Below are 19,317 nucleotides of genomic sequence, written 5' to 3'. Positions count from 1 at the left end.
TTCCAGCCTGGTGACAGAGTGAGACTCCATCTCAAAAAAAAAAAAAAAAAAAAAAAAAAGAAAATGATATTTTGAAAACTAAGGTAATGATGGGCTATCATGATGAGAAAAAATTTTTTTAATTAAAAAGAAGGAAGGAACCATTGACAAAGCTTCACAAATAGATGTGGAAAGATTTACAGTACTTCCGTTGGGAAAATTATGAAACTTTATTGATTACATGATTTCACTGGGTGAAGAATTCCAAGCTGACAGGTTTTTTGGTAGTTTGTGGGTTTTTTTCCATTCAGTTTTAAAGATGCTGGCTGTTGATAGTCTTTTGGCTTGCATCGTTTATGATGAAAATCTGCTGTCACGGTTATCTGTATTCTTCTGAAGATAATGTGTGTTTTCTCTGAGGCTTCTTTTAAGAATTTTTCATTGTCACTGTTTTTCAGCATTTTAATTGGGATATGTCTTAGCATGGTTTCTTTCTTTCTTTCAGACCCTTTTTTGCACAGGGTCTGGCTCTGTTGGACAGGCTGGAGTGCAGTGGTGCAATCACTGCTTGCTCCAGCCTTGACCTCCTGGGCTCAAGTGATCCTCCTGCCTCAGCCTCTCAAGTAGCTGGGACTACAGGCATGTGCCTCTGCTCCCAGCTAATTTTTAAATCTTTTGTAGAGACAGAGTCTTGTTACGTTGCCCAGGCTGGTCTCAAATTCCTGGCCTTGAGGGAGCCTCCTGCCTTGGCCTTCCAAAGTGCTGGGATTACAGTGGGGGACCCCACACCGGCCAGCATGGTTTCTTTACTCTACATGAAGTTCATTAAGCTTCTTGGGGCTATCAGTGTGTATTTTTCATCAAGTTTGGAAATCTTTTGGCTATTATTTCTTGAACGGTCTCTTCTGTTTTTCCCTCTCACCTTTCCTGGACTGCTTGATGTTGTCCTGTTGACCGTTCTGTTCACTTTTAGCCCACACTTGTTTCTCTCTGGGCTTCAATCAGACAGTGTCTATTACTATCTCTTCAACTTCACAAAATCTATCCTTCTACAATCTAATCTGCTGTTAGTCCCATCCAATATATTGTTCACTTTGTGTAATGATTTTTCCCATCTCTGTAAGAAAGATCCATTTGAGTCTTTTTTGTATTCTCCATCTCTGTCCCCAGCATGCTATTTTTCTCTTCTTTCTCAAATGTAGGAGCATGTTTTTCTAAAAACCTCTGTTTGCCAACGCCATCATCTCTCTCACTTCTGAATCTGTTCTGTTGATTTTTTTCCCTCCTGATCATGGATCATATTTTATTGCTTATTCTCATGCTTGATTGGGTGCTGGATGGTGTAGATTTTATGTTACAGGATGTTAGACATATCGCATTGCTTTAAATAGTGTTAGATTTCATTCTGGTGCACACTTAAGCCACTAGAGAATTGTTGGATTCTTTATTTATTTATTTGTTTACTTTCTTTTCTGTTTTCTTTTTTTTTTTCTTTTTGTAGAAACAGGGTCTTGTTATGTTGCCCAGGCTGGTTTTGAGGTCCTGGGCTCGAGGGATCCTCCCACCTCAGCCTCCCAAAGTGCTGGAATTACAGGCGTGAGCCACTGCATGTGGCTAAGCTGGATTCTTTCAAAGCTGATTTTTGTTAGGGTGGGCCCAAAGCAACCTCTAGTCTTAGGGCTAAGTTAGCCCCACTACTAAGACAGTAACACTCTTCTAAGGATTCTATCCAATATCTCTTTTATTATAAGGCCTTTCCGTTCTGACTGGTGGGGTATGAACTATTTCCTGTTCTTTGTGCATGTCAGAAATTGTTCTGCCTACTGTTTGTAGTGTTTCTTTCCTAGGCTTTAGGCAGTTTCCTCTCACACACGGACAGATCAGTACCCAGCCAAAGACCCTTCAAGGTCTCCAGAGGCCTTTCTCCCTCCGTGAAACGCCCTCTGCCCTGCCCTGGAAATTCCAGCTGCCTTGACCTTCCTGCTCTTGGATCTCTGGCTCCTGGGCTCAGCAGGTGTCTGCCAGACAGGAAGGTGGAGGGAGCAGTTGCAGCACTCACCTTGTTTTCCCTTCCCTTTGGGATCACAGTCCTGCCTCGCCTGTTGTCCAAAGTCCGAAAACTGTTGTTTCTTCTGTTTTGCCTGGTTTTCTAGCTGAGGAGTAAATCTGGTCTCTGTAACTCTATCTTGGCTGAAAGCAGAAGTCTTGGTATTTTCAACATTCTTCTTTAACCTTTTATCATGAATCCAGTTCAACAATTTATCCAATAAAATAATAGTTAAATAAGTTTTCAGTGAAATAAATGAATCTTGGATTTTGTATGTTTTACAGTTACAGTTGACAAACCTTAAAATTATATATTGTTGTGTATTCCTGCTGCACTGGTAAAGGATGCAGCCCCTGTCCCAAGTTACTCTCTATGCAAATTCGGTAACACCCAAGCTGGTGTTCAGCAAAATAAGTGCCCCTTTGTTCTTTGTTTCTTTTGTCTTAAAAACATGTATTTATAATTACATTATTATGGAAAAATTGTTTTAGCAGGTTTTTTTAAATAAATCTGGCATTTATAACCATGTAAAAAATAGAGCTATCTTAGATTTTTTGGAAGGAATAGGGTATACACAGACACATACACACACACACACACAGAGAGAGAGAGAGAGAGAGACAGAGAGACAGAGACATAAGCCAAAACTGTGGGAGAAAAAGAGGTTAGATCATCACCATCAAAGAAGTGTGTGGCCAGGTGTGGTGGCTCATGCCTGTAATCCGAGCTCTTTGGAAAGCTAAGGCAGGAGGATCACTTGAGCCCAAGAGCTCGAAACCAGCCTGGGCAACATAGTGAGACTTCATCTTTACAAAAAATACAAAAATTAGCCAGGTATCATGTGTGCCTGTGGTCCCAGCAACTTGGGAGGCTGAGGTAGGAGGATTGCTTGAGTCCAGAAGTTCGAAGCTGCAGTGAGCCATGATTGTGCCACTGCACTCCAGCCTGGGCAACAGAGTGAGACCCTGTCTCACACAGACACACCCGTAGTGTGTGCCCAGCCACACCCTCTCTCCCGTGGTCTAGCAGCTTGGTCCCAGGTCCTCTAGGGCCCAGGATGGGGAGATGTTTCCATAGAGGCATTCCAAGTGACCCACCCAGGGGCTGGAGGGCTGGGCTGTTATCACTCATCTTCCTCGTTATGTGACTGCCCCATTTTAGCTTCATTGTGCTGGATACGAGCATGTAATGTTTTTGTCCTTCAGCCAGTTACAGAAGGAAGAAGAGAAAGAAAGGGCTGAGATGGAGGAGCTGATGGAGAAGCTGACAGTCCTGCAAGCGCAGAAGAAGAGCCTGCTGTTAGAGAAGAACAGTTTGACAGAGCAAAACAAAGCACTGGAAGCTGAACTTGAACGAACACAGAAAATCAATAGGTTTGTGTCTTTTTTTCCTTTAAGTTGCTTTTATTTTCAACAGTTAAAAAAGACAAATGGGCAGGGTGCAGTGGCTCACTCCTGTAATCCCAGCACTTTGGGAGGCTGAGGCAGGCGATCATTTGAGGTCAGAAGTTCAAGACCAGCCTGGCCAACATGGCAAAACCCCGTCTCTACTAAAAATACAAAAATTAGCCAGGTGGTAGTGGCACGCACCTGTAGTCCCAGCTACTCGGGAGGCTGAGGCAGGAGAATCATTTGAGCCTGGGAGGCAGAGGTTGTGGTGAGCCGAGATCACGCCACTGCACTCCAGCCTGGGCAACAGAGTGAGACCCTGTCTCAAAAAAAAAAAAAAAAAGACAAATGAAGAATATTCCATTTCATTTCTTTTAATCTTTTCTTTTTCTAATAGTGGCTATAAAACGGAAAAGGGTAATTGAAATTACTGGATATCAGACTATAATAAGTATTGTTGCTGTTAACCAATGTTAACCAACATTTCTAAAGTCTATAATTGAAATATGGTTGATGGTCATATTGATAACCCTAAGATTCAAAGTTCTAGGAGATCTTTTCTAACCATTTCCTAAAAGTCTACTTTGGAATTTCTGGATCTTTTTTTCGAAAGTGGCTTTTATAACATAAGCCAGAAAGTTAATAGAATAATACTTAATGAGCCCATGGGCCAGGTGTGGTGGCTCACACCTGTAATCCCAGCACTTTGTAAGGCCAAGATGGGCAGGTCACTTGAGGTCAGGAGTTCAAGACCAGCCTGGCCAACATAGAGAAGCCCTGGCTACTTAAAAAAATATATATATGTATATATACAGAAAATTAGCTGCCTGTGGTGGCGCATGCCTCTAATCCCAACTACTCAGGAGGCTGAGGCATGAGAATCACTTGAACCTGAGAGGCGGAGGTTACAGTGAGCCATGATCATGCCACTGCACTCCAGCCTGGGTGACAGAGCAAGACTGTCTCAAAAAAAAAAAAAATGAACCTATTCATTGTTAGACATTTGCAACTCCTCTTATTCACTTGAGTTGGGGTCACTAATTATGCTTGGTTTCAAATTAAATTCAGTTACCTCTTCTCACCTTGAAACTTAATAGAAGATTTAGGTTGCTGAAGAATAGCATTTAAATGCTAACATTCTTGCTGTTTTTGTAATACAGATATTCCCCCGTGCTCTAGCCATGTAAACTAATGGGCTTTTTATTCTACCATTTGGGGTAACTCTCTAGGAAATCTCAAAAGAAAATTGAGGTCCTCAAAAAGCAGGTGGAAAAAGCCATGGGGAACGAAATGTCTGCTCATCAGTACCTGGCAAACCTTGTTGGCCTGGCAGAAAATATAACCCAGGAACGTGACAGTCTTATGTGTTTGGTAAGTTTCCTGAAGGTTACATCAAGTAAACTGAGTTAATATGCAAATGTGATTTTAAGAGTATTTTAAAAAATGATCTATTAAAAGCTTTATCCAGGCACTCCCTGACTTACGATGGATGGTTCCACCTAGGAATTTTCGACTTTATGATGTATTTATTGGGAAGTAATCTTATTATAAATTGAGGAACTCCTTACAACTCATAATGAAGTTACCATTGATACTGAATGCCCATTGCTTTTACACCATTATAAAGCTTAAAAAATGTAGATTGAACCATCATAAGTTGGGAACCATCTGCTGTATTGCCAGGATTAAATGCATTTTTGATATACAGTTTGTTCAATTTATGATGGGTTTATCAGGATGTAGCCCTGTTGTAAGTCGAGAACCATCTGTATTTTAAAATTTCAACTGTATTACCCTGGCATGGTGCTGTGTGCCTGTAGTCCCAGCTACTCAGGAAGCTGAGGCAGGAGGATCATTTGAGCCCAGGAATTCAAGACCAGTCTGGGTAACATAGTGAGAACCCATCTCTACAAAAAAAAATTTTAAAATTAGCCAGGCGTGGTGGCATGCACCTGTAGTCTCAGCTACTCAGGAAGCTCAGGTAGGAGGTTCATTTGAGTGTGGGAGTTGAAGGCTGCAGTGAGCTATGACTGTACTACTGCACTGCAGCCTGGTAGACAGAGAAAGACCCTGTCCCTAAAAAAAAAAAAAAAAAGGAAATGCTAATTAAACCAGTCTTGAGATACCATTCTCAAAAAATGTTACAAAATATTTTTTTCTTTTTAAACAATTGTATCTTTTTATTAATGCATAATATTTTTACATTTTAAAAAATATTTTAAATATATTTACATGCACATGTGGGGGTACATGTGATATTTTGTAATGTGCATAGAATGTGTAACAAGTCAGGTATTTGGGCTATCCATCACCACAAGCATTTATCTTTTTTTTTTTTTTTTAAGACGGAGTCTCACGCTGTCACCCAGGCTGGAGTGCAGTGGCGTGATCTCGGCTCACTGCAACCTCCGCTTCCTGGGTTCAAGACATTTTTGTGCCTCAGCCTCCTGAGTAGCTGGGACTACAGGCGCATGCCACCACACCTGGCTAGGTTTTGTATTTTTACTAGAGACAAGGTTTTGCCACATTGGCCAGGCTGGTCTTGAATTCCTGGCCTCAAGAGATCTGCCCACCTCGGCCTCCCAGAGTGCTGGGATTACAGGTGTGAGCCACCACACCCAGCTGAGCATTTATCATTTCTGGGTGTGGAGAATATTTCAAGTCCTCATTGCTAGCTATACTGAAATATACAATACTTTGTTGTTAACTTTAGTCAACCTACTCTGCTGTTGAACATGATAACTTATTTCGTCTATCTAACTGTATGCTTATACCTATTAAGCAACCTGTCTTCATTCAGCCCCCTGCCCCCCAGCTCCCCACAAACACACCCATACCCACATGCATCCTAGCCTCTGGTAGCTATCATTATAATCTCCACCTCCATGAGGTCAACTTTTTTAGCCCCCACATATGAATGAGTACATGCCATATTTATCTTTCTAGGTCTGGCTTATGTTACTTAACATAATGGCCACCAGTTCCATCCATGTTGCTGTAGATGACATGGTTTTGTTCTTTTATATGGCCAAATAATATTTCATTGTGTAAATAGAGCATATTTTCTTTATCTGTTTGTCCATTGATGGACACTTAGGTTCATTTCATATCTTTGCTACTGTGAATTGTGCAGCAATAAACATGGGGGTGTAGATATCCCTTTGATATACTGATTTCCTTTCCTGTGAATAAATACCCAGCAGTGGATTGCTGGATCATATGGTAATTGTTTTTAGTTTGTTGAGGAACCTCCATACTGTTTTCCATAATGGCTGTACTAATTTACATTCCCACCAACAGTGTATGAAAGTTCCCTTTTCTCCACATCCTCACCAGTGTAATAAAATAGAGTAAAATTTCAGGCCAGGCCTGGTGGCTCACTCCTGTAATTCCAGTACTTTGAGAAACTGAGGTGGGAGGATCACTTGGGTCCAGGAGTTTGAGACCAGCAAGGGCAAGATAGGGAGAATCTGTCTCTACAAATAATGAAAAACTTAGCCAGGCATAGTGGTGCATGCCTGTGGTTTCAGCTACTCAGGAGGCTGAGGAAGGAGGATCACTTAAGCCTAGGAGGTCGATCATTCCACTGTACTCCAGCCTGGGTGATAGAACAAGACCCTGTCTCAATTTTAAAAAAGAAAAGAAAAAAAATTTCAGGACCCTGTAAATGTATTATGCAAAGGGGGAAGTTAAGCCCTGGAGACTGAGCAATGTAGCTTGTTGGCTATTCTGCTTCTTATAGATTAGTTCTCTTCCTCATTGCTGTTGTTTTGTAAATGACTAGGAGAGACCAGAGACCAGACCTTCTCCTCCTTCCAGTCACTCATCTATAAAGATGAACTGCTTGCTTCCTTTATTGTTCTTTTACCTAAGACCAGATGGCACCCATGACCCCATGACTGTTACATCTTCAATGTGGAATGTTAAATATACCTTTCCTGAAAGAAAAAGACTGCCTCAACTAATTAGATTGTTGTAACTATGCATTCAGTCTTACATAGAAAGACACTGAAATTCTGTTAAGCTTTTTCCTACATGTGGTCCTATTAGCGATCCCAAACTTGTGCACTTCAGAACACAGACTTCTGTTCTTTGGAATCTACTTCCTGGGTGGCCTGTCCTCAAACTTTGTGCTTGAATAAACTCTCTTTAAACTAGATTCTCACCCTTTTGATTATTTTAGGTTGACATCAGCATCTGTTATTTTTTGTCTTTTTAATGATAGCCATTCTAACTGGAGTAAGATGATATCTCATTGTGGTTTTGATTTGCATTTCTGTGATGATTTGTGATGTTGAGCATTTTTTTCATATGCCTGTTGCCCATTTGTATGTCTGCTTTTGGGGAATGTCTATTTAGATTCTTTGCCCACTTTTTAATGGGATTGGTTTTGTTTGTTTGTTTGCTATTAAGAGTTGTGTTCCTTAAAAAAAAAAAAGAGAGAGAGAGAGACAGAGAGAATTGAGTTCCTTGTATATCCTGGGTATTAGCCTCTTGTTGAATGAATATTTTGCAAATATTTTGTCTCATTCAACAGGTTGTCTCTTCATTGTATTGATTGTTTCCTTTGCTGTGCAGAAGCTTTTTAGTTTAATATAGTTCCATTTGTCTATTTTTGTTTTTGTTGCCTGTGCTTTTGGGGTCTTAGCCATGAAATTTTTGTCTAAAGTCCTAGAGTACTTCCTCTATGTTTTCTTCTAGTAGTTTTATAGTTTCAGGTCTTAGATTTAAGTCTTTAAACCATTGTGAATGGATTTTTTGCATATGATGAGAAATAGAGATCTAATTTCATTTTTCTGTATATGGATATCCAATTTTCCCAGCACCATGTATTGAAGAGGGTGTCCTTTCCCTAGTGTGTGTTCTTGGTGCCTTTGTTGAAAAGCAGTTGGCAGTAAATATGTGGGTTCGTTTCTGAGTTCTCTATTCTGTTCCACTGGCCAATGTGTCTGATTTTGTACTGATACTGTGCTATTTTGGTTACTATAGCCTTGTAATGTATTTTGAAGTTAGGTAGGGTAATACCTTCAGCTTTGTTCTTTTTGCTCAGGACTGATTTGCCTTTTCAGGCTCCTTTTTGGTTCCATATGTATAAAGTAGGATTGTTTATTCTATTTCTGTGAAAAACGTCATTGATGTTCTGATAGGGATTGCACTGAATCTGCTGATTGCTTTGGGGAGTCTGGTCATTTTAATGATGTTAATTCTTCGAATCTATGATCATGGGATGTCTTTCCATTAGTCTGAGTCAGCTTCATTGTCTTTCATCAGTGTTTGTAGCTTTCCTTGTAGAAATCTTTAACTTCCTTGGTTAAATTTATTTCTAGGTATTTTTTTGTAGCTATTGTAAATGGGATTGCTTTCTTGATTTCTTTTTCAGGGAATTCATTATTGGTGTATAGAAACACTACTGATCTTTATACATTGATTTTGTATTCTGCAACTTTACTAAACTTTTTTTTTATCAGATCTAAGAGTCGTTTGGTGAAGTCTAGTTTTTTCTAAATATAAGATCATGTCATTGGCAAAGAGAAAAAATTTGACTTTCTCTTTTCTAATTTGGATGACTTTTATTTCTTTCTCTTGCCTGACTGCTCTCGCTAGGACTTCCAGTACTGTGCTGAATAAGAGTGGTGAAAGTAGTCATCCTTAACTAGTTTCAGTTCTGAGAGGAAAGGCTTTTTGCTTTTCCCTACTCGGTATGATGTTAGCTGTGGGTTTGTCATATATGGCCTTTATTATGTTAGGTATGTTCCTTCTATGTCTAGTTTATTAAGTGTTTTTATCACGAAGGATGTTGAATTTTTATCCAATTTTTTTCTGTTTCCATTGGTATGCTCATATGGTTTTTATCCTTCATTCTGCTGATGTGATCTATGATGTTTATTGATTTGTGTATGTTGAACCGTCTTTGCATCTCTTGGTCCCACTTGATCATGGCATATTTTTTTTTGATGTACTGTTGAATTTGGTTTGCTAGTATTTTGTTGAGGATTTTGCATCTGTGTTCATTAGGGATATTGGCCTGTAGGTTTCTTTTTTTATTGTGGCCTTGTCTGGTTTTGGTAGCAGGGTATTGCTGGCCTGAAAGAATTAGAGAGAATTCCTTCCTCTTAAATTTTTTTGGAATAGTTTGAGGAGAATTTGTATTAGTTCTTCTTTGTAAGGTTTGTAGAATTTGGCAGAAAAACCATCTGGTCCTGGACTTTTCTTTGTTGGGAAACTTTTTATTAATGATTCAATCTCATTATTTGTTAATGGTCTGTTCAAGTTTTCTATTTCTTCCTAATTCAATCTTGGTAGTGTTGTCGATGGGCCAGTTCAGGTTCTTGACTTCACTGCACAAAAGAATTTGAGAGCTAGTCCAAAGTAAGAGCAGGAGAAGAAGTCTATTGCAAAGCAGAAGTCACTCTGAGAGTCAGAGTAAGAGACAGACCCTAATATTTTAAGGGGATGCAAAATACAGGAGCTGTGCATGCATATTCATAAAGTATTGGTGAGGTCAAGTGTGAAAGGTGGAACTATGGTTGGTGCATGCACTCAGCATGTACATGCTCTAACATGTATCACATGTATAGTTAGCATATAAAACCTCCACCTAGGGTGTGTTTTTTACTATTAAAATGAGGAAAAGGTCACTGTAAGCTAAACCTTGTGCCTAGCTGTATATGCAGGACCCTGGAGATGTCTTTAGCCCTGCCCAGGCAGGAATTGGTAGTTAATAGCTTCTTGGGCTTTTGGTGTTGATTGGCTGGAGACTGGGGAAGCTACATTACAATTAAGGGATTTTTGTTCTTTTTCCTAGGCCATATTGGGTATCAGGAAAGTGTAACCACCTGGTAGTTGGCTGGGATCCTGTGGGACTACTTATCTTGCTAAGATAAGTTAGGTGCTGACATACAAGGGTGCACATGAAAGGAGCCCACTGAGAAAGGAGCATGCGGGGCTTCACTAAAGGGAACAAGTCAGTATGGTCTCATAACTTTACTTATCCTGCCTCTGTAGGTTGTATGTTGTCCAGAAATGTATCCATTTTCTCTAGGTTTTCAGTTTATCAGCAGTGGATTTTCACTATGTTGCCCAGGCTGACCTTGAACATCTGGATTCAAGCAATCCTCCTGCCTCCTGCGTCACTGGGACTATAAGAACGTTTCACCCTGCCTCACTTAGTTCTGCTCTGATCTTTATTTTTTCTTTCTTTCTACTAATTTTGGGTTCTGTTTGTTCTTGTTTATCTAGTTCCTTGAGGTACATCATTAGGTTGTTTATTTGAAATCTTTCCACTTTTGTGATGCAGGCATTTATTGCTATAAACTTCCCTCTTAGCATTGCTTTTGCTGTATCCCATAGGTTTTGGTATGTTGTGTTTGGTATGTTGTGTTTCAGTTTTCATTTGTTTCAAGAAATTTTTGATACCCTTCTTAATTTCTTCATTGACCCAATCATTGTTAAGGAACATGTTGTTTAATTTTCATATGTTTGTACAGTTTCCAAAGTTCCTCTTGTTATTGCTTTCTAGTTTTAGTCTACCATGGTCTGAGAAGATACTTGACATGATGACAGTATTTTTAAATTTGTTGAGCTTGCTTTGTAGCCTAACACACAGTGTATGCTAGACAATGTTCTATATCTGATAAGAATGTGTATTCTGCAGTTATTGGATGAAATGTTTTGTAAATGTCTATTAGGTCATTTTGTCTAAAGTGCAGTTAAATTCAATGTTTCTTTGTTAGTTTTCTGTCTTGATGATCTGATTGCTGAGAGTAGGGTGTTGAAGTCCCCAACTATTATTGTATTGTAGTCTATCTCCCCTTTTAGATCTAATAATATTTGCTTTATATACCTGGATGCTGTGGTGTTGGGTGCATATATGTTTAGAGTATATGTCCTCTTATTGAATTTATCCCTTTATTATTATAATATTACCTTCTTTACACAGTTTTTGACTTAAAGTTTGTTTTATTTCATGCAAGTATAGCTACTCCTGCTTGCTTTTGGTTTCCAGTTGCATGGAATTTTTTTTTATCCCTTTACTTTCAGTCTGTATGGATCTTTACAAGTGAAATGTGTTTCTTGTAGGCAGCACATAGTTGGATTGTGTTTTTTTTTCTGATATCCATTCAGCCAGTCTGTATCTTTTAAGTGGAAAATTTAATTAATTTACATTCAAGGTTACTATTGATATGCGAGGACTTACTCCTATCATTTTGTTGATTGTTTTATGGTTGTTTTGTATATCATTTTTCCTCTTATTTATCGTATTATTCTATAGTGATAACATTTGAGTTCCTTCTCTTCCTCATTTGTGTGCTTGCTCTACTAGTTAGTTTTATCATTTCATGTATTTTCATGATAGTAGATATCGTCCTTTCAATTCCAGGTATAGGATTCCCGTAAGCATTTCATGTAGGATGGGTCTAGTGGTGACAGATTCTCTCAGTGTTTGCTTATCTGTAAGTCTTTACTCCTTCATTTATGAAGGATAACTTTGCTGGGTATAGTATTCTTGGCTGGCTGACAGCTTTTTTTTTTTTTTTCTTTTAGCCCTTTGAATATATCATCTCATTCTCTCCTGGCCTGTAAGGTTTCTTCTGAGAAATACACTATTAGCTGGGCACAGTGGCTCACACCTGTAATCCCAGCACTTTGGGAGGCTGAGGCAGGCAGATCACCTGAGGTCAGGAGTTCAAGACCAGCCCGGCCAACATGGCGAAACCCTATCTCCACTAAAAATGCAAAAATTAGCTGGGTGTGGTGGTGCACATGCCTGTAATCCCAGCTACTTTGGGGGCTAAGGCCAGAGAATTGCTTGAACCCGGGAGGCGGAGGCTACAGTGAGCTGAGATAGTGCCACTGCACTCCAGCCTGGGCAACAGAGTGAGATTCCATCTCAAAAAAAAAAAAAAGGAAAAAGAAAAAAGAAAGAAATACGCTGTTAGTCTTTTGAGAGTTCCTTATATGTAACTAGACATATATATATATGTCTAAATATATATGTCTAAATATATATATGTGTATATATATATATACACATATATATATTTAGAATTCTGTATTTGACTTTTGACAGTTTGACTATAATGTCATGGGGAGAAGACCTTTTTGGGAACCTGAGCTTCCTATATCTGGATTTCGAAATCTCTTGCTAGACTTGGGAAGTTTTCAACTTATTTTGTTGAGTAGGTTTTTTATGCCATTAAACTTCTTTTCACCCCTTGGAACACCAGAAGGCATGCTTCATTTTTTTTTTTTAATTTTTCTCTCTTTCTTTTGCTCCTTCTCTCTCTCTCTGTCTCTCTCTCTCTCTTTCTCTCTCTTTCATCTCACTGAGTATTTCAAAAGCAAAAGAAATTCTTTCTCCTGCTTGATCTAGTCTATCGCTGAAGCTCTCAATTGTATTTTTTATTTTATTCATTGAATTCTTCAGTTCCAGGATTTCTGTTTAGTTCTTTTTTATATCTGTCTTTTCGGTGAATTCCTCATTCATATCCTGAATTGTTTTTCTGATTTCTTTATAGTGTTTATTTGTGTTCTGTTATATTTTACTGAGCTTCTTTAATATCATTATTTTTAATTCTTTTTCAGGCATTTCATAAATTTCTTTTTGTTGTTGTTGGAATCTGCTGTTGGAGAATTATTATGTTCCTTTGGAGGTGTCATATTGCCTTGCTTTGTCATGTTTATTATGTCCTTTCATTGATTTCTGCAAATCAAGTGTAACAGTCACTTCTTCTAATTTTTTGTATTGGTGTATGTGTGTGTGTGTGTGTGTGTGTTTGTGTGTGTGCCTGGGGCAACCAACATGGTGGGACACTCCCCGCAGGCTGTGGTGAAGAGGATGGGGTGATCCCCAGGCCCTGGGAGGTGTGCTTGGGTTGCTTTGGCAATGGAGGCATTGGGCAGGGGAAGCCTGTCTTCAGGGCACATGCACGTGCGCAGGGCTCTGCAGCTGGAGGGGGTGGGGTTGCTGTTAGTGACAGGGGCCCCAGGCAGGCAGGTTTCAGGATTGGGGAGCACTTGCTTCGGCTCCCTTGCTCTCATGGGCAGCCTCTTCAGTGCACTGCACCACACTCTTCTGGGTATGCAGGACACTGTAGGGTAGAGTACTGGGACCTGCTGCTCCACTGGGTCCACCTGGCACCTCGCCGCTGCAGCCTTCCGGGTGCATGTGGGGAGATGTCCGTGGCGCTCCAGGGATGTGGAGATGCAGGGGCTGCTGGGTCCCAGGGCAGGATGTAGTCTGGTGGGGGCTGGACTCTCAAAATGATGCCACTGTGCTGCAGCTTCCTGGAACCTGGGTCAGTGTGGGACCCAGCGTGAGCCCCCGCTCTGGAGCAGTGGGGTCACACAGACTCCAGGGAGCACCCTGCACCAGTCTCAGGGCCTGCAGGGGTTGAGGGGCTCCCCTGGGGCTGGGATCACAGGAGTGTGCGGTGAGAATGTGGACCCCTGGGGATCTCTCACCCTTTCCCGACACAGGGGAGCCTCTCCAGGCTCCCGACCAAGACCCATCCTGTCTGGGCTGTTGTCTCCCTCTCCTTCATTGCGCGGGTGCCGCCCAGCCCTCCCCTGTCGAGTTCCCGTGGTCTCCGTTAGATGTTCTCCGTGCGATGACTGACTCCTGTTTTGGTTCTCCTGTGTGGAGGAGTCTGACATCCTGTGCCTCCAGCCAGCCACCCTGAGCCTTCCTCCTGAAAACAGGTTTTTTTTGTTTTTTTTTTTTTTTTCGAGATGGAGTCTCGCTGTGTCACCCAGGCTGAAGTGCAGTGGCACAATCTTGGCTCACTGCAACCTCCGCCTCCTGGGTTCAAGCGATTCTCCTGCCTCAGCCTCCTGAGTAGCTGGGACTATAGGCGCATGCCACCACACCTGGCTAATTTTTTGTAGTTTAGGTAGAGACGGGATTTCACCATGTTAGCCAGGATGGTCTCGATCTCCTGACCTTGTGCGCCTCAGCCTCCCAAAGTGCCGGGATTACAGGCGTGAACCACCGTGCCCGGCTGAAAACAGTTTTTTAAATTACAATAATTGCTGATAAGAGTGTGGTCAGTCTGGCCATACTTTACTGGTGACTTCTGAGTCCTTTCCAGAGCCTTCCAGAAAGCAATTTGACTTTGACACAGCATGGATGGAGCCTTGAAGGCACTCAAGTGTCTGGCCCAGCGCTGCCCCTCTGAAAGGCAGCTGAACCCTGGCACTCTCTGTGGTAGCATTAAGTGCCCATTTTCCCTTCTGCTGTTGTGTGTGCTGGCCTTCCTCACCGGGACATGGAGAGGGCAAGAGAAAGCTTGCTGAAAAATCTAAAGGGCCGAACAAACCCTTTCATCCACAGATTTCCTGGGAACCTGCCCGACACATGTTGAGGCCACTGTAAACGCAAAGCCGTCTTGTTTGTAGGGCAGGACGTGCAGGGAATCCCGGTCCCTGGGGTGCAGGCCCCATGCCTCTCACATGGGCCAGGGAGTATCACAGGCTTCCACGATGAAGTCAGGATCCTCCCAGACCCTCAGACACTCCCCTCTCGGCCCACCCCCAATATTTGTGGGCCCAGGATGGAAATAGAAATGGAGGCCACTGACTGTCTCCAGATATTTAAAAGTTACTTGTTGAGCCAACAAACTGTTAGTAAAATGTGTTCCCTTCTCCTGCCTTGACCTTTATCATGGCCTGGCTGTCAAGTTTAGAATCCTCAGGCCCCTCAGAGTCAAAGCGGAGATGTAGGGTGTGGGAGAGCTGCTTTCTTCCATCCTGGCTCCACCTGTCACCAGGGACTTTTGTGTCCAAGCAGACACCCGCTGTCCATGCAGGGAGAGGCATGGGAGCTCCCAGGATGTCTGGGCAGGGCTCTTGGTCCTATGTAGCCAGGTCTGGAGTGGACACATCCCTACGGCCTTGCAGGCCCCTTGACCCTGGGAGTGCCTAGGCCAGCCCCTCTAGCCAGGTCCAGGGGTGTTACTGGCTGCTCTGCCAGTCTCTGCCCTGTCCTAGGACTGAGCCACGTACTCCTGCCCTACCCCATCCTGGTCTCCAGGACCTCGTGAGAGCCCTTACCCAACCCTGTACATACATCAACAGTGGGAGGACTCCACTCTGCCTTGGGAAGTTTCTGCTGATGACCTCTGGCTACAAATCACTTTCGGTTTCCCCAAATTAGCTGGGCATGGTGGCGCGTGCCTGTAGTCCTAGCTACCCAGGAGGTTGAGGCAGGAGAATCTCTTGAGCCCAGGAGGTAGAGGTTGCAGTGAGCTGAGATCGCACCACTGCACTCCAGCCTGGGTGACAGAGCGAGACTTTGTCTCAAAAATAAATAAATAAATAAATAAAACAAAAAGAAAAAACAAAAATCACTTTCAGTTTCCGCAAGTATGACTGCTCCATCTTGCATTTATTACATTTTTGTGGGAGACACAATAGTCTTAGGTACTGAGATCTTTTTTTTTTTTTGAGACAGAATCTCGCTATGTTGCCCAGGCTGGAGTGCGGTGGCGCGATCTCAGTTCCCTGCAACCTCCGCCTCCTGGGTTCAAGCCATTCTCGTGCCTCAGTCTCTTGAGTAGCTGAGACTACAGGCACACACCACCAAGCCTGGCCTGAGATCTTTTTAAATCCTGCTTCTAGGGTGGATTTTCCATGTGACCTGGGGCAATTTCTCTGTGACTTAGCTTTCCTTCTGGAAAATCAAACTTGTCACCACTAGCCTGCCTTGGAAAGAATGCTCACCATTACTTATTTTATTTTAACATCTGAAATAGTTAATTTATAGAATGTAGCAGGTCATGTCCAACCTGGATATTAGTTTAAATCATTCGACTTCAAATGATGTCATCTCTCCTGGATGTATTGCCTTTCATGTATGGCTTGGAGAAACGGCATTGTGCATTCATATTATGTTATCCTTAATTTTGAAATTGTTCAAATGAGTCAAGTTATGAGTTGATTGGCCTCTTGGCACTTATTCCTTGGATGCGATTGAAGGAAAGATAGATTCCATAAGAGTAGAGATGCATTCTGGAAACCTTTGCAGCCTCTCCCGTTCCCCTGGTCTGTGGGGCTGGAATTCTTCTCTTTGTGTCGAGCAGGGCACCCCACATGCCCTGTTCCTGCCCATCCTCATCTGTTGGCCTGAGGCCCAGGCCCTTACACAGTGGGTGGGGAAGGGGTTGAGGCAGGACAGGTTGCAGAATGAAGATTGTGAGCAGTAGCAGTAAAACTCTTTGCAAAATAATTGTTTGTTATTTCAATTTTTCTGTAAAACTGAGAGCCCATTTATCACCCTTCTCCTTAGGCAAAATGTTTAGAAAGTGAGAAGGATGGAGTGCTTAATAAAGTCATAAAAAGCAACATTCGCCTGGGAAAGTTAGAGGAAAAAGTCAAGGTAAGTGGTTATTTGGCCTCAGAGATTTCATTTTCAGATGGGAATGCAGGCTCACTGCTGTGGATTTTTGTGCTTAAGAAAATGACACCTTTTGCATATGCATCACTAATAGTCCACAGAGTAAAAGTATTGTAAGGTTTTGCTGGCAGAATAGCACCTCTCACCTCATTCAATAAACTTTGGTTCATTCACACAATAAAATACTGCATAGCTGTTTAAGAAAAAAGGATATGAAGCAAGGCACAGTGGCTCACGCTGTAATCTCAGTGACTCAGGAGGCCCAGCCAGGGGGATCGCTTGAGGTCGAGAGTTTGAGACCAGTCTGGTAACATAGCAAGACCCCAATCTCTACAAATAATTTAAAAAGTTAGCCAGGCATGGTGGTGCTTGCCTGTAGTCTCAGCTTCTCCGGAGGCTGACGGGGGAGGCTCCATTGAGCCCACGAGTTCAAGGCTGTGGTGAGCCGAGGTCACACCACTGTACTCCAGCCTGGGTGACAGAGTGAGACCCTGTCTCAAAAAAAAAACCAAAACCAAAACAAAACAAAACACCAATAAAAGGAGAGACAGGATCTCACTCTGTCATCCAGGCTGGAGTGCAGTGACATGACAATGGCTCACTGCAGCCTCAAACTCCCGGGCTCAGTGGATCCTCCTGCCTCAGCCTCCCAAGTAGCTGGGACTACAGGCAAGCACCATGGTGTCTGGCTATTTTTTTTTTTTTTTGTATTTTTTTTGTTTGTTTAGAGATGAGGTCTTGCTATGTTGCCCAGGGTGGTCTTGAACTTCTGAGCTCAAGTGATCTGCCTGACTCGGCCCTCCCAAAGTGCTGGGATTACAGACATGAGCCACCTCACCTGGCAGGGACCCTGTCTCTTTAAGAAAAAAAAAAAAAAAAAAAGGCTGAAAGGGAAGGGGCTGTGCCATGCTGTTTATGAGGGGACTCGGCATGGAAGTATTGAGTAATCTAAAATCCCCCTGTGGGGTTTTTCTTTTTGTTTCTTTCTTTTTTTCTAATTTTCCTGCTTTTTATTTCCAAAAGAGAAGGAGTGATCCTCGGAGTAGTTGGCCTTGCTTGGGGAATCCATAGCATTACCATTTATCTGAACAGGAATAGTAAAACCGGCTCACCCGGAGGAGACACCTGTGAGCAGGCCCCAAGGTAGACAGGCCAGGGCCTCGGGGGAAATGAAGAGAAAAGGCTTGAGAAATCAGAGGTGACATCTCAGGAAATCCCTGCAAAATATCACTCTTCAAAGGGAGGACATCACCTTGGAAATCCGGGGCTGAGACGAGATCTGGGAACTGAGGGATGCAGGCAGAAGCCCCTCCCAACCAGGCTGAATTCAGAGAGTGGGAGATGGGGCTGCAAGGTGGAGGGTGGTGGGAACATGGGAAGTCTGGAAGGACACTCTGGCCCAGCTGTCGCTCCCACCCTCCCAGGAACCTCCTCTCATTCCAGAGGAATTCAGAGGCCTTCATATAAAAGCAGTTTAAGGAAAAGGAAGAAAAATAGAAGCATAAGTTCCTACTGAAGGAAACTGCTGAAAACTTACCAGGAAAAGTGTTGCCACAAAGGATATCAAAACTATACTCCAAAGTGAACCGCTAGGTAGCTGGCTAGAGAGCTGGAGATAGCTGGAGAGACAGGACTTCAGGAGGCAGTCAGAGCCAGGAAGAAATGTCACAGAGCAGACACAGGACCTCAGGAAGAGGCAGCAAGGCCTAGGAGGGTGTGGGATGGAACTGACATGACCCAGGGAAGAAATAGAAGGGAAAGAGAAGCCGTTTAAGAAATGCAGTCTGAATTCTATGGAGACAGATGTCATAACAGCGCAATAAGGGATATGCAGCTAGAACCGAGAAAGACAGACAGGAAAGTGGAAATGGAGATGTGCAAAGGATTCGGTGGAAAGTGATGGAGATCTAAGAGATTGACTTCTAGAGCCTCCAAAGAAGAAACCAAAACAGGGGCTTATTCTGCTCTAAACTGTAACTCATAAAAACCTTTCTGAAATAAAAGAAGACTTGAATCTATGTCCTGAAAGGGCACATTATGTACCTAGGGAAAACTGACACAGAATGGACCCAGAAAATTGACACCAAGACATACGACTTTAAGATAAAGAAAATGGCCAGGCACAGTGACTCATGGCTGTAATCCAAGCACTTTGGGAGGCCAAGGCAGGCAGATCACTTGAGCCCAGGAGTCTGAGACCAGCCTGGGCAACATAGGGAGACCCCAGTCTCTACAAAAAATACAGCAATTAGCCAGGCTTGGTGGCACATGCCTGTAGTCCCAGCTACTCGGGAGGCTGAGGTGGGAGGATTGATTGAGCCCAGGAGTTTGAGGCTGCAGTGAGCTATGTTCATGCCTCTGCACTCTAGCCTGGGCAACAGAGCAAGACCCTGTCTCAACAATGAGTCCTGCCAACCAAGAATTAATTGGGGAAACTTCGGCAAAATTAACTTGTAGTGAGCGAAGAATATATTTAATTGTAAAATAAGACTTAGAGCGGGGATAAGGCT

At 42.5% G+C, this 19,317-nt stretch overlaps 1 protein-coding gene across 5 annotated transcripts in view; it reads left to right on the top strand.

The window, feature by feature from the left end:
- CEP89 (centrosomal protein 89) overlaps nucleotides 1-19,317 on the top strand; it is a 97,153-nt gene that overhangs the window by 68,542 nt on the left and 9,294 nt on the right. For 4 of the 5 annotated variants that reach the window (XR_008673709.2, XM_055368898.2, XM_055368901.2 and 1 more), the window contains 3 exons: nucleotides 3,232-3,399; nucleotides 4,644-4,785; nucleotides 16,700-16,789. Coding sequence is in view for 4 of the 5 variants with exons in the window: in XM_055368898.2 (XP_055224873.1) it covers nucleotides 3,232-3,399; nucleotides 4,644-4,785; nucleotides 16,700-16,789 (400 nt within the window). In the remaining variant the exon portion in view is untranslated. The remainder of the gene's footprint in view (nucleotides 1-3,231; nucleotides 3,400-4,643; nucleotides 4,786-16,699; nucleotides 16,790-19,317) is intronic. The other variant, XM_055368900.2, reaches the window with a different exon arrangement.

Source organism: Gorilla gorilla, chromosome 20 (genome assembly GCF_029281585.2).
Source record: "Gorilla gorilla gorilla isolate KB3781 chromosome 20, NHGRI_mGorGor1-v2.1_pri, whole genome shotgun sequence".
Classification (NCBI taxonomy): Eukaryota; Metazoa; Chordata; class Mammalia; order Primates; family Hominidae; genus Gorilla; species Gorilla gorilla.
This window is presented reverse-complemented; position numbering and strand designations above follow the sequence as displayed.